The 20,743-nt window shown below is 42.1% G+C and overlaps 1 protein-coding gene across 2 annotated transcripts in view; it reads right to left on the reverse strand.

The window, feature by feature from the left end:
- Positions 1-14,678, reverse strand: part of lama5 (laminin, alpha 5) — a 90,462-nt gene extending 75,784 nt beyond the window's left edge. For both annotated transcript variants that reach the window (XM_084016215.1, XM_084016214.1), the window contains exons 1-2: positions 14,167-14,678; positions 9,717-9,869 (exon numbers count right to left, since the gene is read on the reverse strand). In XM_084016215.1, the coding sequence (XP_083872341.1) occupies positions 9,717-9,869; positions 14,167-14,475 (462 nt within the window). In that variant the 5' untranslated portion in view covers positions 14,476-14,678. The remainder of the gene's footprint in view (positions 1-9,716; positions 9,870-14,166) is intronic.
- Positions 14,679-20,743: the final 6,065 nt, after the last annotated feature.

Consider the following 20,743-nt stretch of genomic DNA (forward strand, 5'->3'; position numbering starts at 1 on the left):
CATACAACACAGTGTAGTTAAACCAGCCTGAGACTAATGTACTGGGCTTTAGAGAATTTTGGATAAGTAAAAACAAGTTTTTAGGCTTGCATTCAGGGGTTTTAAAATAAAATATTAGTTTTTTAGGCTGCCATATGAAGGTTTTAAGATACATATTTTCTAGGTTAATGTATACATGAATGGTCCTTACATCTGCATATAAGAAAAACGTATTAAAAAAGTATTCCACACAGATCTATTTTTCTACATAAATAATATAAGTTCACCTCTGGGAAACGAGTTGACAACAGTTCATACAAGACTTTAAAAGTACTGGAGATATTGGTTACCATACCAAAATTAGTAACCAATAACTACACATTTAGTTATTGGTTAACTAAGTTTTACGCTAAAATACAGCGAGTTTGGCATGTGACCTTCTCTAATACTTTTGCAGAAAATACAGCTGCAAATGATTGACCATAACCATGCAGTGTGATCACACAATTATTCATTGTCAACGTTTTTGACAAGAAAAGGCCGAAGTGGAAAAAAATTGCATAAATACTGTTTATTATACTTGGGAAAGTTGAAGTGAACTTGTGAAGTGGATATAATGCACAGTCTGATGCATCATGTGTTCAGATAGTGAACAGTATATTCATCTTGCTTGGACCTGTCCCCCCACCAAATAGTAAGACTTCAAGAAACTGTGACTCTGCATTTATCTAAATCTGTCAAAATGCCAAACTGATGCGAACAGTGAGGGTGTGTTAACCTTCCAACATCAACACAACACACTCCGATATCAGCTACAACAACATACAGAAGCAGACAGCTAAAAATGACCTCCGAAACATCAGCCAACTATTTTGGACTACCCCTCCCTGCCTCCAACCATCCATCATCCCTCCTTTATTCTGGTTTAAATGTGGCATCAATGTTATCCACTTTGCATTTTTCTCTCTCTCCACAGAGCTGAATCACTCCTATTAAGGTCAGATTTCTCTCTCTCTCTGTCCACCTCTCTTTCTCCCCCTCTTCGCTCATTTTCCTGCCCAGTACACATAATGAATGACTGAAAAATGTGCAGTGTGTGTGTCAGCGTTTGTTTGTCTGTGTGAGAGGACAGTTTCAGGGGCAACGTTTAACCCTGAATGAGAGGCACGGACAGGAAAACAGGAAGATGACGGCCCATGAGGAGTCGGTGACAGAAACAAGCGAGGAGGACGGAGGAGGAATGAATGACTCCGACTGTTGACCCTCAACATCACAGCCAATGAACTGAAGAGGACAACAGGATTTATATCATGAAATAGAAAGAGGGCTACTATTAAAAGATGACACTCAAACGTGTGGTTGACTGAGTCATTGTGGAAAGTACAGCAAAGAAAGGGAATAAAGAAGGAAGAATAGCACACAAAACACTTTTTGAAGACTTAATGATGACATCATATAAGTCACAATGTAGCAGATTCACACTGGGACCACAGAAAACACCGCTCGTAGCTAAAGAATGTTCTAAAAAGTGTGCATTGTTGCCATGGTTCTCATGACAACACAATGAAGTTAATTGATGGAAAATGTTTTTATCAATGAATCCAATAGCCTCTGGTTATGTAAAAGGGTTGTTAGTAGTGCTGATCCCACTGTGGATCAACATCTTGACGTAACCAACACAGTGCTGCTTTACCTACAACCATGGCCTGTGAGATTACACACTAAACATAATATGCTACATGTTCACTGGCAAATTGCAGAAAGCTGAACTAAATGGGTGACTGGTCATGAAGATTTTTCTAGATTTTTTTAATCAGCAGAGCAAACAAGACCTTGGATATGCGTCAATAGCTCGCTGTTTACCTGTTAAACAATAAGGAGACAGATTTTAATGATACAAACTAACTAGGTTTCATTTTTGACCTTTAGCTTTGGTTTAGCTTTACAGACTAAACAAGACGAGCCTGACGAAGCAGGAGAAAGGGTGACAGAGAGAAATGAGAGAGATGTTTGATCCATCTATGTCCCTTCTTTTTCTTTATTTCCATCATTACTATGTCAGCCTTCCACTCTACAGAAGAGTCTTTGTGGCTCGGCAGAGTCACTGAGACATGAATAGAGATGTCGATGCGAGGGGGGAAAAATGGAGAGTGAGTTATTACGGCGAATAAGAGATGATATCTTGAAAAGTCTCACACACTCTTTCAAAGAGCCGTCTGCTTGTCTGGTTGTTGTACAGCGGCCAGACACACGGCATTACACCTTTACAAAAGAGCGTAAAAAAAACACAAATAAAACAAAGGAGAGGGAAAAAAGAAAGAAAAAGAAAAACGCTGCCAAACCACAGAACAGGCAGTGTGGTTCCCATGCTCATCACTCGTAAATAGCAGGATTGTCAGAGAACACACTGATTATGATCAGCAAGCCACACACGCACACACACACACACACACACACACACACACAGAGCCTACTTCTGCTCACCTAGGCCTGCGGGGGAGAATACCAAAATAATACTACAGTCCATCATGTTGTAATCCATGAAATTGCTGTTTTGTTCTGCTCTAAGTTTTGAGTATAGCAACTGCTGCTTATCAGACGGTAAAAACCATCTCCTAATACCCATAAGACCCTCGTGTTAGGGGGTCATTGTCAAGAACACTTTTTTAAAGAATATAAAAGGATTCTCTGTCGAAGTCTGTCAGAGCGTTCTGGCTGAAACCAGAACACTACTGAAGGGTTCTCTGTAGAAGGGGGGCTTCTGGGTGTAACCCCTCAGATGGTTCTGTATATAAGTGTTTATGCTCCGAAAGGGTTCCAGGTGCATCCTTTATAAAAAAGAACCCTATATGGGTGTAGTGAATTACCATCCTTTCTTTCAAAAAGTGTCTGTTTAAATGAAGCGTATTTCATGACGCTGCCTGTCTGTCTATATGGTTCACTTTTCCTCAGAATTCAAATTGAGAGCATGTCTGATAAATGTTCTTTTAAGTTAAACTGCTTTGAACGTGTTTGGTTTGAACTAAGCTTTACCCCCAAAAAGCATGTCAGAAATTGTTGGGATTTTCCAAATATAAACCTCCACCCTGCAGTAGCTCAGAGCTGGCTGCTACTTTAAAGGTAACGCTGACATTCAAACCACATCAATGGCAGGAAGCATTCAACTGGGAGCAGTTGGCAACGCACTCGCTCTTACGCACGGCGAACAATGGTGCTACCTCAACACTGCATGTCAGTGTGTATATGTGTGTCTCCTGTCCTGGAGGGAAGCCTGCCAACACACCAGACACGCGACCGTGAGAAACACTTCCATCTTTCTAGTAAGAAACCACCTTCCCGATACTCCCTACTCCAATAAAGTCCATCTTTAATATACTAGAAAAAGCATTTTATGTCTCCATGTTTGATATATTTCACATTTGAGGAGTTGAGTCCACTTTGAAAGCTGTTTAAAGCGTCAGTTTACCCTAATCTTAAACGCAAAACATGTTTTCTCTTATCTTCTCTTGTAGTTTCTCACCATGCAGATAGTTTAGAGACACAATTTCTACCTCAAACCCAATAAAACAAGTGAAAAGAAGAACATGCATAGCGCTCACACCATTGAAACACGTTGTTTCAGCAACTTTTCTCCCAAAAAACAATGGCCACAATATTTTGGATGATTTACAGTTTGCTCGTAGTTAAACCGGTAACATTGTAGTAATGCCACTACTGCCCAATACGTCTTTGATGTGTAAAGAAAGCTTAAAATGCAGCTTCCAAGACGGAAGTCTTTTGACAAGCGTGATGACGGGAGAACTTTTTGGTGAGAGGATTATGGAAAAGACTTCACCTGAAGGTGCATTCCCAACTGAAGCCTACATTGTGCTCTAATAATAGGCTGCTGAAAGAGACAAACATCTCCTGTTCTGTCATCTCCTTCTCCTCCTCCTCTTTCCATGCCCTCACCCTCCTTCCTCTTCTCCATTTTATTTCTCCACTTAAAAACCTCCTTCCTGTCTTCCTCTTATCCATGTTCCAGCCCTCCTCCTCCTCTCTTCCTGGGAGTTTTACCTTGCCTTCATTCTGGATTTGGTCACCTTGTTTTTTTCATCTCCAACCCCTTCCTCCTCTTCACCCTTCTCCTCCCACATCACCTGTGATTACAGAAGTCTTCCACTGTCTCATACCTGAGGAATTAAACTGCACACAAACATACATCTGTGCATCAAGCGATCGCACACCATTGTCACAATGCACTTAGCTAATGATGTTGAACTGGATATGACCTCATCGGATGATTCATATTCTTGCTACAGTTTATGAGCTAGCTGTCACTTCTCCATCTCTTTCCCTCCTCTTTTGCTGTCCGCCTTTCACAGTGTAAAGAGATACAGATTAGACCATAGTTATGGAAAATGATGAGGTTCAACTAGTGAGATGTTCTGCACCGAGGTTCCACAGATCTCACTGTCACTTTTCCTAGAGACTATTTCTTTGGTGGAATGTAGCCCCAATTAATCCTGAGGTCAGTGTAACCATTCAGTGTTGTAAGAGATACAGTAAAAAGTGTTGTTGAGCCTTCAAATGCCAATTTGAATACTCAAAATGTCATCCATTTACCTTAACTTATTGTAATTGCAGCAGAAATAGTAAATATGAGAACTCATGCATCCAGATATTGTCAAATATGGAAAGATGACAAAAGAAGAAAGGAAATCAAAGTGACTGAGGGAGAGGAGAAATAGCAATAAAACTGCAGAAGAGAAAATAACAGAGTGGGTTCTCACTTGTGAGGAAATGATTAGAAGGAGAAAAGCAGAGCTAATGAGAAAGAGGATAACGGAAGAGGAATGAGGGCAGGAGATAGCAGTAGAAAGAAGACAGGAAGGTAGAGGAGATAGAAATGTTCTAAAAATGGGTGTGTTATCTCTAAAAGATAGGCAGAAAGTGAGGTACAGATATAGATGGGAGGAGGAGAGCAAGAGATGTCTGAAAATGTCTCATTATGGAGAAGAATTTGGGGAATGGCACAAATCCTTAGCAAACATACTTTGACATTATTTGTGAAACGCCCAGAAAATGTTATCTTATGAATCTTAACTCTTCTAATCTGAGCCCAGGCAATCAGATGGTATGCACATGTTTTGGGAATGCAGAGAAGTTTGACTGACTTTCTCAAAGATACTAAATGGTGATATACCTCATTCTCCTATTATTTTACTTCTTGCACCGTCACACATGATTACAATTTTGCAGTGTATTAATTATTAATTATTGAGATAAAGGAAAAGATGGACAAGGGTGAACAGTTATTTATATACATTGTAAACTGGCCATGAAATGTTTGATGAATTGAATCAATATTGAATGTATAATGGAAGCATGATACCAATGTAACACTTTGACAAGGTAACGTATACTGCCCGAGCATTAAAAAAAGAAAGATCACAAAAAAAATGTCTAAATTAAAAGTCGGACACTCCTTTGATCCAAACCGATGCAACATGACTAGATGTAGAAATATGTATGAGTCATTTAAGGTGCAGTATCCTTTGGAAATGCTGAAAATCCCATACTGCAGAGATACTCCCCTTGTTCAGCCGGCTGGCTGCGGTCTGTGCTTGGTACACACCTGCTGCACAAACACTCTGATATACTGACACTGACAGTACGGTGTGTTTACTGTCAACCTCCACACCATGAGAATTAAATCCTTTCTTTAAAACCTTGAAATCACATTCACCTGACCGCATAGTAATGTACAGACTGGTGTCATTTTAATGCCTAGCTCAAGGGCACCTCAGCAGTCTCAAACTCATAATGCCGTTGCTTATTAGGTTGGAATTTACTTCTGTCAACATGATTTACAGTCAGATCGTTAACATTCTAACAGAAATTTAAAGTAAACTCGGGAATTATTTAACTTTATTTAAAAACATAACAGAGAAAAGCCTATTCAACACTCTCACAATAATATGATCCTGATTATAACGGAGCCCTTTCAGATGATAAGGTTATCCGTTTTAGGGAGCTCTGATAAGACAGCCTGGTAGCTCTAACTCAGCTGAAAGAAAACAGGAGAATGTTGAAATAAGACAACACAAGCTTTTCACTTTTCTTCCTATTTTTTTCCTGAGAGGAAAAATGTTATAGTTTATTCCAGAGAGAGAGGTAATTTAACAAACCTCCCCCTCTGCAGGTTGAGGCAGGTTAACTGACATTCCAATCTCTCCCTCATCTCTTTCTCTTTCATTCAGCCAGAGGAAAGGGTTACATGTGTGTGTGTGTGTGTGTGTGTGTGTGTGTGTGTGTGTGTGTGTGTGTGTGTGTGTGTGGTGTGGTCTTCAACACACTCTAAGCCCTGTCTCCCTGTCTCCTGTCTCTCTCTCTCTCTCTCTCTCACACACACACACACACACACACACACACACACACACACACACACACACTTGTAAACCCTGGCCTTAGCCCACCTACATTCTTTCAAAACAAAACTGCAACCTGGTAACTAGACTCTCTCTCTCTCTGTGTACTTCATGCTAATGCCACCAAGAAAACATTATGTTGCAATGTAGGTTAGAAACATTGTGAAAGGATGCAATCAAACTCAAAGCCGCTTTGTACAATTAGCACCAGAATCCTTTCCTGAAATCAGTTCTGGTGAGTTTGATTTTGAACTCCACCAGCGGGCCCAGCTTGGTGTCCTTGTTGGTTCTCCGGTGGAGTCAGGCATCATTTTGACCGATTTTGCATTGAATCTGACCCGGTGCAACCGATTTATGACTAATTAAGAACTATAGAGAAATAGCCATCCTTCTCTCGGATGGTCTTCTTTACTTCAACAGTAAATAGAGACTGTTTCATAACCAGCTAAAAGTTCCTCACGGGACCTTTAAGTCCTGGTCCCAAATAACACTGGTAGCCTGCATCGTTGTCATCCATTCAATGCCAACATGGCACTAGCGGCGCCAGGATTTTGATTGTGGGTGGGCCACAAGAAAAGTGCATGGGCCAATTAAAATAAGCCAAAAAAAAAAAAAAAAAAACGGGGTATAACGTTAACGTTAAACTATAACGTTAACGTTAGCCTAACCGTTACTTGCCTTGCTGGTTTGAGGGAGTGGCTAGGGGAGGACTTGACGTGGAGAGGCCGGCTGAGCTGGATGGTAATTGATCACTAACGTTACTTAAAATGGTAGTTTTCTTCTCCTGCTCCTCGGAGCGTTTCTTGGAAAATTGAAATGAAAACAAGCTGCTTTGCTTCGCCATGCTAAGTTTCATATAAGCTAATAGCTACCGTCTGTGTCTATCTCATGGATCATGGTCTGTCTGTTCTGTCTGATTTCTCATCTCAAAGCTTGCGCGCCAAAGTCATTCATTTTATTGGATCACTTGCTGGTGACGATGCAGCCTGTGGGCGGGCTTAGTAGTCCACAAGGGGTAGAAGCCGCTGATTGGCTGAGAAGCTTTCACTCAAAGCTTTCCTCAGGCTGCTTATTGGATGAACAGCTAGAAAGAAAATCACTCACTAATCAGTAGGCATGAGTCAAAATGGGCGGGCCCAGGCCTAAAATGGGTGGGCCCAGGCCCACCAGGCCCAATAGTAGCGCCGCGCCTGCAACATGGTAATGAAAATCTTTAAGAACGTTACATTCATTATTTTTATTACTTCCAGGTAAACAGGTGCATAAACACAGCTCCCTGGTTCTGTATTGACACCAAAAGAAAGAAGGTTAAGCAAGAGGACAAAAGGGACGAGAGACAGAGAAGGGATGAAAAACTGAATGCCATGACACACACACACACACACACACACACACTCACACTCACACACACACACACACACTGTGAATGTCTCAATGCTGCTGAATGAGGAGGGTACTCGAGCAGGAGAGTCTGGCACTAAAGAGTCACAATGAGGAACATAGAAGGTTGTTCAAGTACAATATTCACAAATACAAAAAGGTTCACTTGGAGCACTGGGAGACAGAGTGAAGCTTTTCTGTATACTGTGTGAGTGTCTGTGTGTGTGTGTGTGTGTGTGTGTGTGTGTGTGTGTGTGTGTGTGTGTGTGTGTGTGTGTGTGTGTCATTCTGATGGATTCAGTACAACACCAGCTAGAACAAACAGAAGCTTGTGCCAAGAACAACATCTCTAAAAATCAACTGAGTCTGAAGCGTTAGGTGTTTCTTCTTCTTTCGGGTCACTGAGCTTTGAGAGGCTGATTTATCACTGAGCTAAACCAGTTAGTGGGCTCAGATTTATTTTACATTTGTTGTCAGAAAGACACAGGCCAAACCTTTTATCTCTGTGAGGTAGCACAGTGTTTCCTACAGGATGAGTTTACCACTTTGGCAGAGGATACTGGAAGTTCGCCCGGTTAGGGCGTGGCAAAATCCAGTGTGGGCCCTTAGGCAAGACTCTTGATGCTATCTGCCGACCTTGTGCATGAGTGAAACAAATATGAGTGTCATACTGGCTCAAACGTCACCCGGGTCAACAATATATACTGTATGTCAGCTGTTGAGGAACGAAGGCAACCTGATAAGAAATAGGTTGTTGGAACAAGACATACATGGACGAGGTAAGAGAATATGGGACTGTTGGAATGCTACTATACAAGCTACTAGGTCAGTGTTCCAATGTCCACAAACGGAAAATGCTATCACAGATTGATGAGGTACAACAGCAATGCTAGGGAAAGGGGGAACCAAGTTAGGCAGCTATCAGAGCTACAGAAAGGTGCTAGGAAGGTTCCTTCCAACTATCGGCCAATAACTGGCCTCTGCACAACATGGAAGCTCCTGTCAGGCATCATTGCGATCACATTGAATCTTGAATCTTGAAAATGAGTAGGAACATCGATCAATAAATGAGCGGGGTGGTAATACCAGAGGAGCCGAACTCGAGACTCTAAGATGAGACAGATCAACTTGTGCATGGCCTCAATGGATTACTAGAAATCCTATAACTTGATGCCAGACACTTGAATTCTGAAATGCTTGGATCTACAACATCAACAAGACACCAAGAGCCTTCATCAAGAACTCGATGGGGCTGTGGAAGACAAATCTAGAGGCCGGCTCAAAGCCAATTGCACAAGTTACCATGAAGTGCTGCACATACCAAGGAGATGCTCGGTCCCCATTGCTGTTCTGCATAGGCCTGAAGCCCCTCAGCCACACCATCATGAAGAGTGGCTATGGATACCGGTTCCGAAGTGGACTAACCATGAGCCACCTGCTCTGGGAGGTGGCTATGGATTTTATAAAGATTATCATGCAATAGGGAACAATGAATCCCTCATGCGACGTGATCCTGTAGTATGTGATTCACATGGGGAGACACATTTAACATGGGTTGTCTGTACTCCAGTGAGATTTTAACTGTCAACGGTACTAGCTTTGCTAGCTAACCTTCTGCAAAATACATAACCATTATGTTAACCTCAAGGGCTAAAACACGGCTATCATTTAACCAGTGATTTCGCCTGCTTTTGCTGGATTGTGTTAGTACGTAACAAACCATTGGCACTATTGTGAAAAAAGTGTCAACATGGTCCGACATAGAGACAGAAAAAGAAACGTTTGGCAACTGTAAGTATCAGCTGGTAAATGGGTGAAGCTCCAGCATGTTCATCTTCTTCAGTTGAAACTTTGCTTTACTGCCATATTTCCACCAGCTTCTCCTCCGTCTCCACTGTCAATGACTATAAAGACAACATGCATATGTGTGTATTTAATGAGGCCTACCTGTCCGAGGTCCAGGGTGACGTTCACCTCATTGTACTCGGTGCTGCGGGACAGAGGCGGGCTCTGCCACCATCGTTCCGTCCCATCGACGGCATTGGTGATGGGGTGGGCACGATCGCTCTCGCCCTGGCTGCAGATGTCACAGTATTGGCCCTGAAAAGACAGAGATGTAGCAATGTTTTAATCTTTAGTTGAACAAATGAGGTTTCACAAGGCTATGAGTTTGAAACTTCAATGTGTCCACTATCAAATCTGATAGTTGATAGACCAGGTGGGCCCTCTGAATAGCTAACAGGAGTGGAGGGACTAACCAGTGAGACTCCTGTTGTAGTCTTTGTAGTCTCTCAATATATCTAATTGAAAAAAGTCAATTTTACACTTTGTTTATCTTTATTTATTTACAAAGTTAAATGTTGAGACTGAATTTCTTCCTCAGAGACACTTGGTCAGGATGTTGGTGATTACCACACACTGTTATTGTGGCATTTGACCCCTCAGTCTTTAGGTTACAACCCTCTCCAACCACCCAATCCAGCACAATGTTTCAGTCACAGTAAACGTCTATGAAAAAGAACTGGTTGTCCCCGAAGCTACCTGGGTCAAGTTTCTTATTTTCCAGCAGTGAGATGACTCCACTCAGGTTACTGTTACAGTTAGGCCCAGGCTTCTATTGTATTTCTGCTAGTAGGTTTTAATGTGTCATAAATGTTGTGTCAGTGCCTCGGTCTGACTGAGACACACACATGTTTACAGTCTTATTTGACAGCATAGGGAAATTAATTAATATCTGTAACTTTACAGCAGTAATAAAAAGGGGCTTTGAAGCTAATTTTACATAGTGGCCAAACCGTGGTATTACAACTTCTGGGTCATTGGGATGCCATTGGGCTCAAAAGACATTTCCCTATAGACTTACATTGGGAACAAGACTTCTGTAAATCAGCTGATCATTTTCTCCCCATGGTCCCAAAAAGGGTAAAATGTGCTAGTAGCTCCACAGCACCTTTCATGTGAATGAGCTGGAGAACGAGGGGCCGAGGGCTGGGAGGTAAATGGTAAATGGATTTATCATTTCAATAGCGCTTTTCTAGTCTTTTCCACCACTCAAGGCACTTTACACTAGATTAAGTCTCCCATTCACCGCCTGCCCATCAGGATCTAATCTAATGTAAGGTACACTAGGTGATGGGGTTAAGGGAAACGCAAGTGAACTTGTTTTTTGGGCCCATGGATGCAGAAGATCGACATCATTTTATCTGAATTTTATAGTCAGAAATCAATGTTTTATTTTGCTTCATGCACCACTGAGAAGCTTTCATGGGAAGGAAGGTGATGAAGGTAAATGTCCCAAAATAATCACATTGCAGTGTGCTTTAATATTCAAGCAGAGGTGGACATGTCCACTTAAAGTGTCCTCTTCATGTCTTTGGTTTCTAAAGCTTCTCTTCATTCTCAGCTAATCCAGTTTGGTTTTCGGAGCATTTATCCCGGCCACTGCTGGCTATGTAAGCGTTAGCATAAACTAAACAAGCATGGACTTGAACAAAAGCCTGGGTTAGGAGATGTTATCACTGCAGGTCACTGAGGTCAGAGGTCACTGCTTACTATCTGACTCCAACCCCTCCCCCCCACCCTTTTCCCACACCTTGTCCCCTGTCTTCCTCTCTCACTTCTTAGAGATCCCCTGTCATCAACCGTTCCCATTTGTGTCAATCTTGTACAGCCTCAAATTAGTACGTGCACTTGAACAAGAGATTAAGCATCATGAATATGTATGATATTACCCAACAATTCACCTCTGTAACACTGTTGTTAAAACAGACATTTGTTTCTGTGCCCAGTATATTGCCCATCTGCCATCTTTCTTTGGCATTCTTCTGTCTCTCTGTATTCTATTTCCTTCAATACTAATGTTGTCTGCAAAATCAGGGACCACAGAGCTACTCACAGCACCGTGTGGACATTAACTAACAATTCACAAGCTGATTTCCTGCCCAGTTCTTTAACAGGGCAGGTTGTTTAGTGCAGATATGAGGGAGTCTGCTTCTGTATTTCTGCTTGGCTGTCAAAAGTTCAGACTATTTTCTTCCACTTTTTTTTTTCTTCAACATCACTGGTTCAACCTTCGTGTGAACAAAAAGGTCACCTGGGAAAAGAACATTTAGAGTGCCATTCCTCAGTCCCTCTCTATGCGTTACACACTGTTAAGTGAATTCATCTCTATTCTCTTTCTTTCTTTCCCTCCACCTTCAGGTGAATAAGCCACACTCTCCAGCAGCACTGCCCTGAGGACACGGATTCCTCACTCAGAGGGAGACAAAGTGTTGTTCAGTCAGCACCTGCCACTTTATGTAATCTATGTTTTGTCTCTCTCTCTTAATGTAATGCACAGCTTTTCTGCAGCGCTATATATGATTTTGTCATGATACCATTCAATTGAAAGACAATGATTGAATTATAGCCCAGTGCTAAATTAAAAGTGCATGCAGTGTGTCAGATTTTGAGGTGAAAAATCATACATGTTCTAATGATCTATTTACCAGTAACTACAATCCATTGTTTAATGTGGCTTAAATGTTAGTAATCACATATGTTACATATGTGTACGATATCCTCATACAATGATATCATTCAGCATATCTCATCTCTTTTCATGTGTTTTCCCATAAATGTCCAGCAAGCCCCCACCATGTTCAGTCAAAAAAAAAATAACTCTAGAATTTAGCTGCAAAATAAGATGGGAACATCATTAGTTTATACACACACACACACACACACACACACACACACACACACACACACACACACACACACACACCACCACCACCACCTCCTCCTCCTCCTCCTGCTGTTTTTAATTAATAAAAACACTCAATCACATCTTCTCAAATCAAAACAGGATTAAACTCACCACAGAAGTGTATGAGTGTGTGTGTTTTCTGGTTATATGTGTGTGTTGTTCGGGGGGGGGGGGGGGGGGGGGGGTAGCTGCAAACTACCAAGTGGGCCAAGCCACAATAGCCCAGCGAAGTGGGCTAAACCTCTTGGCCTCAAACACATAATGCACCATTCCTTGAGCTAATGACCAGATTTCCTGGGTTCATTTTGGAGATTTTCAGAGCTAATTACGCGCCAACATCGCCACTTCAACCAAACTGCCCTGACCAGGCCGATCAGGGGTAGGCTGAGCGAAAACTCTGATGAGAGAATATTTGGTGTAATCCTCAGTGTAATGAAGATGAAGTGGGTCAAATGTGGAGAATTTAACACCAGAGAGCCAAAACATCAGCTAAACTAAAGAAAATTACTCAGGAAAACTATATCTTTTTTGAAATAACATTGAAACCCCGGCCCCCACCCATCCCCCCTGGGCACATACTTCATTCTCAGTTTTTACAATCTAACACTTCAGACACCCCGCTGTTCATAATCATCAATCTCAATAGCTTAACAGCTTTATCTTCACGCCTGATCTCTTTTCCGTTTAAAAAGGTTTACACATTTGCATGAAAACACCAACCACCAGCTCAGGATGACAGAACTCTCCGTTTTATACTAAGAATCACCAGAGGAAGCGGCATTCTCTGGCAGTAACAGAGCAGATAAACTTGGGCTGATTGGAGGACATGGGTCAGTCAGCATGAGGAATGCAGTCAACAGGTGGGAGAGAGCGAGCGGGAGAAGGCAATAATGGTTAACCCACGAAACTGCAATAATCCTTTGTGTGTTAACTGGTGATAGCTGGAGGCGCAAACATCAAACACACAATGGCTTTTCTACAGGCTCATCGTCACATTAGAAACTCATCTTCACAACGCATGATGTGGAAGCTGGATTTCCGTGGAGTCCCCTTCAAGTGAAACGTTGCCTGTCCTTATATAAGTGGCCCATGTTAAGTGCTGCCAAGTCCTACAAAGGAAGCAGTGCATGAAATAATGACTTGGCAGTGCAGCTGGAGATTCATGCCCGCTGCTGACCCATCTGTTCAACTCTCTACTCTGAATGCAGTGAAGTGGATGAGGGTTTGCATCCCCGTAAAGTCTAAAATAACAAGGCTGGAGTGAAAAATGCAATTTAGGGACAGAAAACTGCTGCAAAACTCCAATTAAAAGGAGCCACGGTGGGCTTTTATAAGCAAACTATAAAACGTGAATGTCAAGAGAATATAAAAATGTCATCACCTTCAATCTGATACAATTAAGTTCCAAAAGTAGACGAGTACAGAAATAGTACATACATACAAAGGCTGTAAATGCTATTTATAATCACTATTTATAAATATAATAAACTGTTTATAAATATTATAAAACTCTTTTATTTTGGAATACTACAGTATCAGGCTATCTGGGTATTATGGGAACTAAACTTGCAATTAAGTCTGACTATACTGTATGTGATGACTCATTCGTGAACAGAATGAGTAGCTTTTATAAAGTTTGGTCCAGCTCACCTGGATGGTCTGGCTCGGGTCTCCGGACACCGGGCCTCCGACCAGCTTGCAGTACAGGTCCTGCACGCTCCTGCCGGTGTCGTCCTCCCCGCAGGTCGCCGAGGCGGTGATCTTGGTGCCCTCGGCCAGGTTGAAGTAGGGCGGGTGCAGGCTGTATCCGTTCACCCCGTTGGTGGGCAGCTCCTGGGCCGACGCGAAGTGGCAGCAGGTCGCTAACAGCGGCCACAGAAGCAGCGCGACCCGCGTCTGGCTGCGACGAGCCGGGGAGAGCGCGGCACCGAGCGCCGCCGCTGCTCCGCTCGCCATCATCTCCACCTGTTCGCCGATCCGCTCCGACGGGGGGGAATAAAAGTTTGAGCGATGGATACAATCTGAGTGTGAGGAGGATGAGCCGTTAACTCGTGTAGGAGAGAAGCATTTGGAGGGAAAAGTGGGGAATAAGTTGCAAGAAAAGATAGAAAGGGGAGTTTGTAGTCCTGCGGCGCGCTGGGTCGAGGGTTCCGTCCTCTTTCTCTCCGCGTCGCTCCAACAGGCACCTATTCCAACTCAACCCGCTCCCCCTCCCTCCCCCTTTCTCTCGGTTGGCCAGTCCCCAGTGGTTGGAGGAGGGCACAACTTCTACCAACGCTTAGTGAATGAACTGCAGGCAATCACCACAGTTCATTAAATGGCTCAAATTAAGCCATTTGCAAATAGGCTATGTGTTTTATATTGTATTTCATAAAAATGTGTTTTGTTGTTTTGGGGAATTTATTACAAGCTCTCTCCATCTTCCCCTCCCACCTCCTTTCAACTTTTCTGTCATCTTTGCCCATGTCTTTCTGTCATCCCTCCGTCTTCTCTTGGTTTCCTTTTACTCCCTCGTTCATTTGGCATTCCTGCCTCGTTGCACCCACACAGTGGCAAAACAACAAATGGGAAATCAAACACACAGATAACAGGCATCCAGAGTGTCCCTCAAACACACAGACAAATAAACACACACAGACAGGTGTTCTCAACAAACATGCAAACACACACAGAGACAGCCACACACTCAGACCCTAGGAGCACTCAGGACAAGGGGAAATACCACACGTTTTTAAAAAAAAGAAAACATGTATAATGTGGCCAGATGAGTTTGATGTGAAAATGTTGGAAATCTGTGACAGTTTGGATGTCATATGTGTAATAAATGAAAAAGTTGTAAGCTGATTTGTATACATAAAAACAATAAATCCAAATTTTAACAAAACTACTTGCTTGAGTGGTTCGGCTTAGAATGTGTATGAAATTGAAACATAAATTCATCAACACTACCTGGTTTTGTTTACGCAACAAATGTATTTGGTTTACACGGGACACAAAGAGCGGTCTCCTGGGTGAATGTCCTGCTGTATCTTGCTAACGTTCTTACTGGTTATGCTGACAGTTTGCGATTGTTAGCACCGCAGCTAAATATTGTCCAAGAGATTGTGTATACACATGTGTGTGTTTGTCTGCTTAAACTCCAGGAGACAGAAGGCAGCCTGTCTTCTTCCCCCGTGCTTATAATCCGTCCTCCTCTCTGTCTCTCTCTATAATCTCGTCTCTCTCCCTGGGAGCTGTCAGACTATCCATACAGACTTTTGTCCTCCTCTTCCTCCTGCTGGTGTCCGTCAGTGTGCTGCTCAGTGTAAGTGAGTGAGAGACAGACAAGAGAGAGACGGCGTGTCCACTCAGTATTCCATCTTTACATTCACACATTCTCTTCAACTCCAAACGGCTCATGTCAAAGAAGAAAAGACTAAAGTCTTCGGTTTGAATCCACTAGGAGCTGCCGTCAGCCCTCCAACTGAGTTGTTGTCTCTCAATTTCTTTTTCTGTTGTATATCTGTTGTGATGGTATTTCAATAACTGTTGTTTATCATGTATGTTGCACTTTTAAGTCCATGTTCTTGTTGGGTGTGTTTTTCTTCCTCCAGTAGAGAACTGGCCATACATCAGATTAAAAGGTCTTCAGTGGTGCACTGAGGTCTGTGTGAAGTTTGTGAGCAGCTAAAACTTCATCACAGGCGTACATGTTTACAGCCTGAATGTGCTACGGTCAGTTTGAACACATTTCACACATTTTAATTCCCACATCTGAGCTGAAACAAATCAGCACCGTCTTCTGCAAACTGATGTTTCTCCAGACAATTAAACTGTATTCTCAATTACATTTTGAGGGAAATATATTTCTGCTGGGTTGTGATCACATGGTTAAAGGTTGAGTAGGTCATTTGGAAAAAACACAGAGATTTTGACTTTGAACTCAACGACGAACTGATAAAGTCCCCCCTTCGCTCAGACCTCCGTTCAAAGCCGCTCCTTCAGAACGCCAAACGATGCTCGAGATCAGCAGAGAATGATCGTCCAATTATTACCTCCCGCCTGACTTTTTTGATTGGACGGGGTTTTTATAGTCCTGCCACGGCCTCAGATGACATTTTTATGTCAGAGCATTTAATGTATTCTTTGCTATCAGTATTTTACGAGGATTTCAAGTAATATAACAGAAAGTGTTTCTGAATAAAATAACCAACTCAACCTTTAATGTTGTGAATTCAAACAAAACAAATAAAAAAACGCAACATAACTACTTGGTTATGTTTAGGCAACAACACATGGTCAGTTTTAGTAAAACATCATGGTTTTGACTTAAAATAAGTATATGTGTTACTTTATTTAGAATGAATCAATGTAGCCTTTTGGTTTCAAACGGGACACAAACCGCAATCTCCTGGGTGAAAGTCCTGTTTGTTTGACCAACCCATCCACCCTGCTCTGACTTTGATTTGAAACTATTTGTGACAATACATCGAAAAACAAACTGCCAATGCAGTTTCGTTGTAGGGGAAAGTCATTTTTCATGGGACAGGGTTGCAACTACCACAATGTTAATAACAGCAAAATGAAAAAGTTCAGGAACATTTTCTGGAGGTTAAAAAGACATCACAAGACACCTCTGGAATGTCTGAGGACATTTTAGGATGGAGCATTTTTGACAGGATGCATGAAAAAGTTTGTCACTTGGAAAAGAGTGTATACTTTTAACATAAGGTCTATGAGGAATCCTACAGGTAGCCTACAGTAAGTGCAGGATATGTTACAAAAGTTCAAAGTTCAGGCCACCATAAATCATTTAAGGGTTGATCTTTGGAGAATAAAATCCTGCTTCTTTCACAGACTCTTGTATTTGAGCGAAAGCTTGTTCACCTCTAAGGAACACCTGAGCAGCTGTGTGTCTCTATGTGTGTGTGTGTGTGGTTTCTCAAGGTCTCTGGAGCACCGCCGTCTAATCAAGCTACAGGAACCACTTTAGAAGATGAAAGGGTTTTCAACACACACACACACACACACACATACACGCACACACACACACACACACACACACACACACACACACACACACACACACACACACACACACACACACACACACACACACACAGATAACAGCTGCTCAGGTGAGTTAAAGTCAGATTTGCACAACTTTTGGTTTGCAAGGGTGTTTATTTCAGAAACAAATGCTTTACTGGTGAACTTGCAGCGAAATAAAAAAGAAAACTGAAAGTTAAGATACCTTCGGCAGGTGAACTCATTGCCATGTTTGTGCATCGGCTGCACTGTCCAGAAACCTCACACATCTACTTCCTCCATCGTCTGTCGAGCACATGCTGAACTCTGACCTGTGGACTGCTGTCTGCCACACACACACACACGCACACACACACACGCACACACACACACACACACACACACACACACACACACACACACACACACACACACACACACACACACACACACACACACACACACACAGGGGTCAGTGACCTCCTGTAGTTTAAAGGAGTCTAGAGGCAGTGTGTTAATGCAACAGAGCTTCATTCACTAACACACTAGAACATTCCACAGGCTGTTTGGAGGTTCACAGGTCACACTGGAGACACTTGGTGGCTCTTGCTCCAGTTTACGGCTGCATTTTACACCGATTATTCATTAACTATTAATTCATGGATTGATAAAAAAAAAAAGTCTAAATGAATCGTCCCAGTGACAATGTATGAAACAAAGGATTACTCATCATTCACAACTTACAAACACGTTTCCAAATCAGAGAATGCATTTATTCATTTAGAGTACTCAGGCATGAGACACTATCAGAGTGCTAGATATACAGTATGTAAAATGTATGAACAATTCTCTAACCCAGCTGGGCGAGGCGTATAGAAACAACCGTTTCGTTGACTGTCCCTTCACTCCCCTGTTGTTTTCCTTCTGTCTGTGCATTCTTACAATGGGGACAATGGAATTAGAGCTGAACGTTGAGCAAGTTGGATAAGAAATGGTGCTCTGTGTCAGAACTATGGACTGTGCCGCACTGGCAACAGGTTGTCCATTATTCTCAAACGACATCTAAACCATAGGAAGTATCTCAGCCAGTCATTTTGTTGTTTTTACTGTTTTTCAATAGATCTATAATGTTTAAACAGAAGGGGATTGATGAGCAAAAAAGAAAAGGAAAGAAAACATGATACAATGATCGGCCAACCATAGGCAAGACTTTCTTCAAGTCAGAAAGGATTTAATGCCAAGGTGGTGCACAAACAAGGACTATGACAGACTCTCAGCAGAGCGAATGATACGTTGCAGTCTGCCTTTGTCCTTTGCAATTGCTGTATCATACCAGATAGTGATAGTAAATATCAGTGTAAAAGTGTACTATTACTTATTCTGCTGCTGCAGGAACTACATCCTCTGTGCTTTCTTGGTGATGGAGGACTTGAGTTGGGCCACGATGGGTATGGTCCCAGGGAAGTTGTAGGACTACACAGTGTTGACTGGAGAGTCACACTGGCTGATAGGGGCATGTGGGGCTGTGTTCCTCTGCAAAATCCATAACTATCTCCACTGTTTCTAGAGCTTTGAACTGTTGTTCTGTATGGACCAGGTCACCAGATGGTCCATCTCCCACCTGTATACCTCATCTTCACGAGATATTAGTCCAATAAAGGTGGTGTCATCTGTGAACTTCAGGAGTTTGATGGACTGACAACTGGAGGTGCAGCTGTTGGTGTACATGAAGACAAGGATCTCAAAAGATTTCATAACCATAAAGGCCAGGGCGACGGGTCTGTAGTTATGAATTCTTAAGGACATCTCTAATCCCTCTCGATAATCACGTGACCACTTTGTCATGATATGTCCTCTTTAACTTAACTCAACTAACAGATCCAGGTTCCATGTTTAAATGGCCATGGTCTTTAACATTTCATGTTGTACTTTTGTGTGAAGCGACATACAGTTTTCCACTTTCTGATAAAGCAACTGCCAACTGACTGACATTGGACAGGTGAAACTGTTCGGATCTTTGGGAAGTAAGATCGCAAAATACAACTGCAATTGGTGATAATTATCGTAGGTGGCGCAGGATGATCGTACGTTTCCGATTAAACAAGATGGTAGGCTTATTTTTAAGAGCCAGGCTAGCTGTTTCCCTCCACCTCCAGTCTTTATGCTAAGCTAAGGATCTAGCTCTGTCACTCTGTAATGCACAGACGTACTGTATGTGTTATCTCAGAGACAAAGCAATATTACATCCTTCTCTTCACTTTCCAAGTCTGCATATAAACAAAGAGGAACGGAAAGCTTTAGGGAAACAGAGTGAACTTGATGGGAAAAGGATGATGAGACAAATAAAGAGTAAGAAAGAGGACTTGTCGTTTTCATCTCACTAATCCTCTTGTTCTCCCCGTCTTTCTTCCTGAACTCTAAAACTAAACTACTTCCTGGTTACCACGGAGACCAAAGTAGCAGTGAGGGATAGACCACTTGTTGTCGTGGCAACTGCTAACTGCTCCATCAATTGAACCCACTTACCCCCTGCTGGTCCCTAAGCATGCACACACACACACACACACACACACACACACACACACACACACACACACACACACACACACACACACACACACACACTTATACTTACACTTACACACAAATGAAGAGGTTGGAATTGAAAGAATGAAAAAAGGAAAGCATGAATGAAAGAGAGGGAGGAAGGAAGGAAAGAAGGAAGGAGGGATGTATCGTAGGATGTATAAGTTAGTGTGGTTGAGAGATGCATCCCATAATCTTTCCCATCAACTTTAAAGGTTCATAGAAGGTTGATATCACAGTAATCATCAAACTGATGCATTAAGAAGTTACTTTTGGTTTGAGAGCAACACTTTCCACACCGAAATCTAAAATAGATTTCAAAACAAAACTATCGTATCGACACTGCTGTAAAAAAATGTTTTATTGCAAGAAAAAATTAAGTTTCTGATTAAAAATGTATTATTGCGTATAAAAAAACGATTGCATGCAAAAGAAAGGATTTTACCACAGTGACAATTATTTAATATTTGAACAGTAGAAATAGAGATTCCACATATTTGATTGGTCGACACAGCGACTTGCCGGATGACATTCTCTCAATATTTAGTTGGCTTAGCGTGAAGGTCGTCAGTGGGAACAGAATCCAATCTGACAAATTGCAATAAGCTAGAGCAGCTCTGTAGCTCTGAACTTC

This window comes from Eutrigla gurnardus (genome assembly GCF_963514095.1).
Source record: "Eutrigla gurnardus genome assembly, chromosome: 8".
NCBI lineage: Eukaryota > Metazoa > Chordata > Actinopteri > Perciformes > Triglidae > Eutrigla > Eutrigla gurnardus.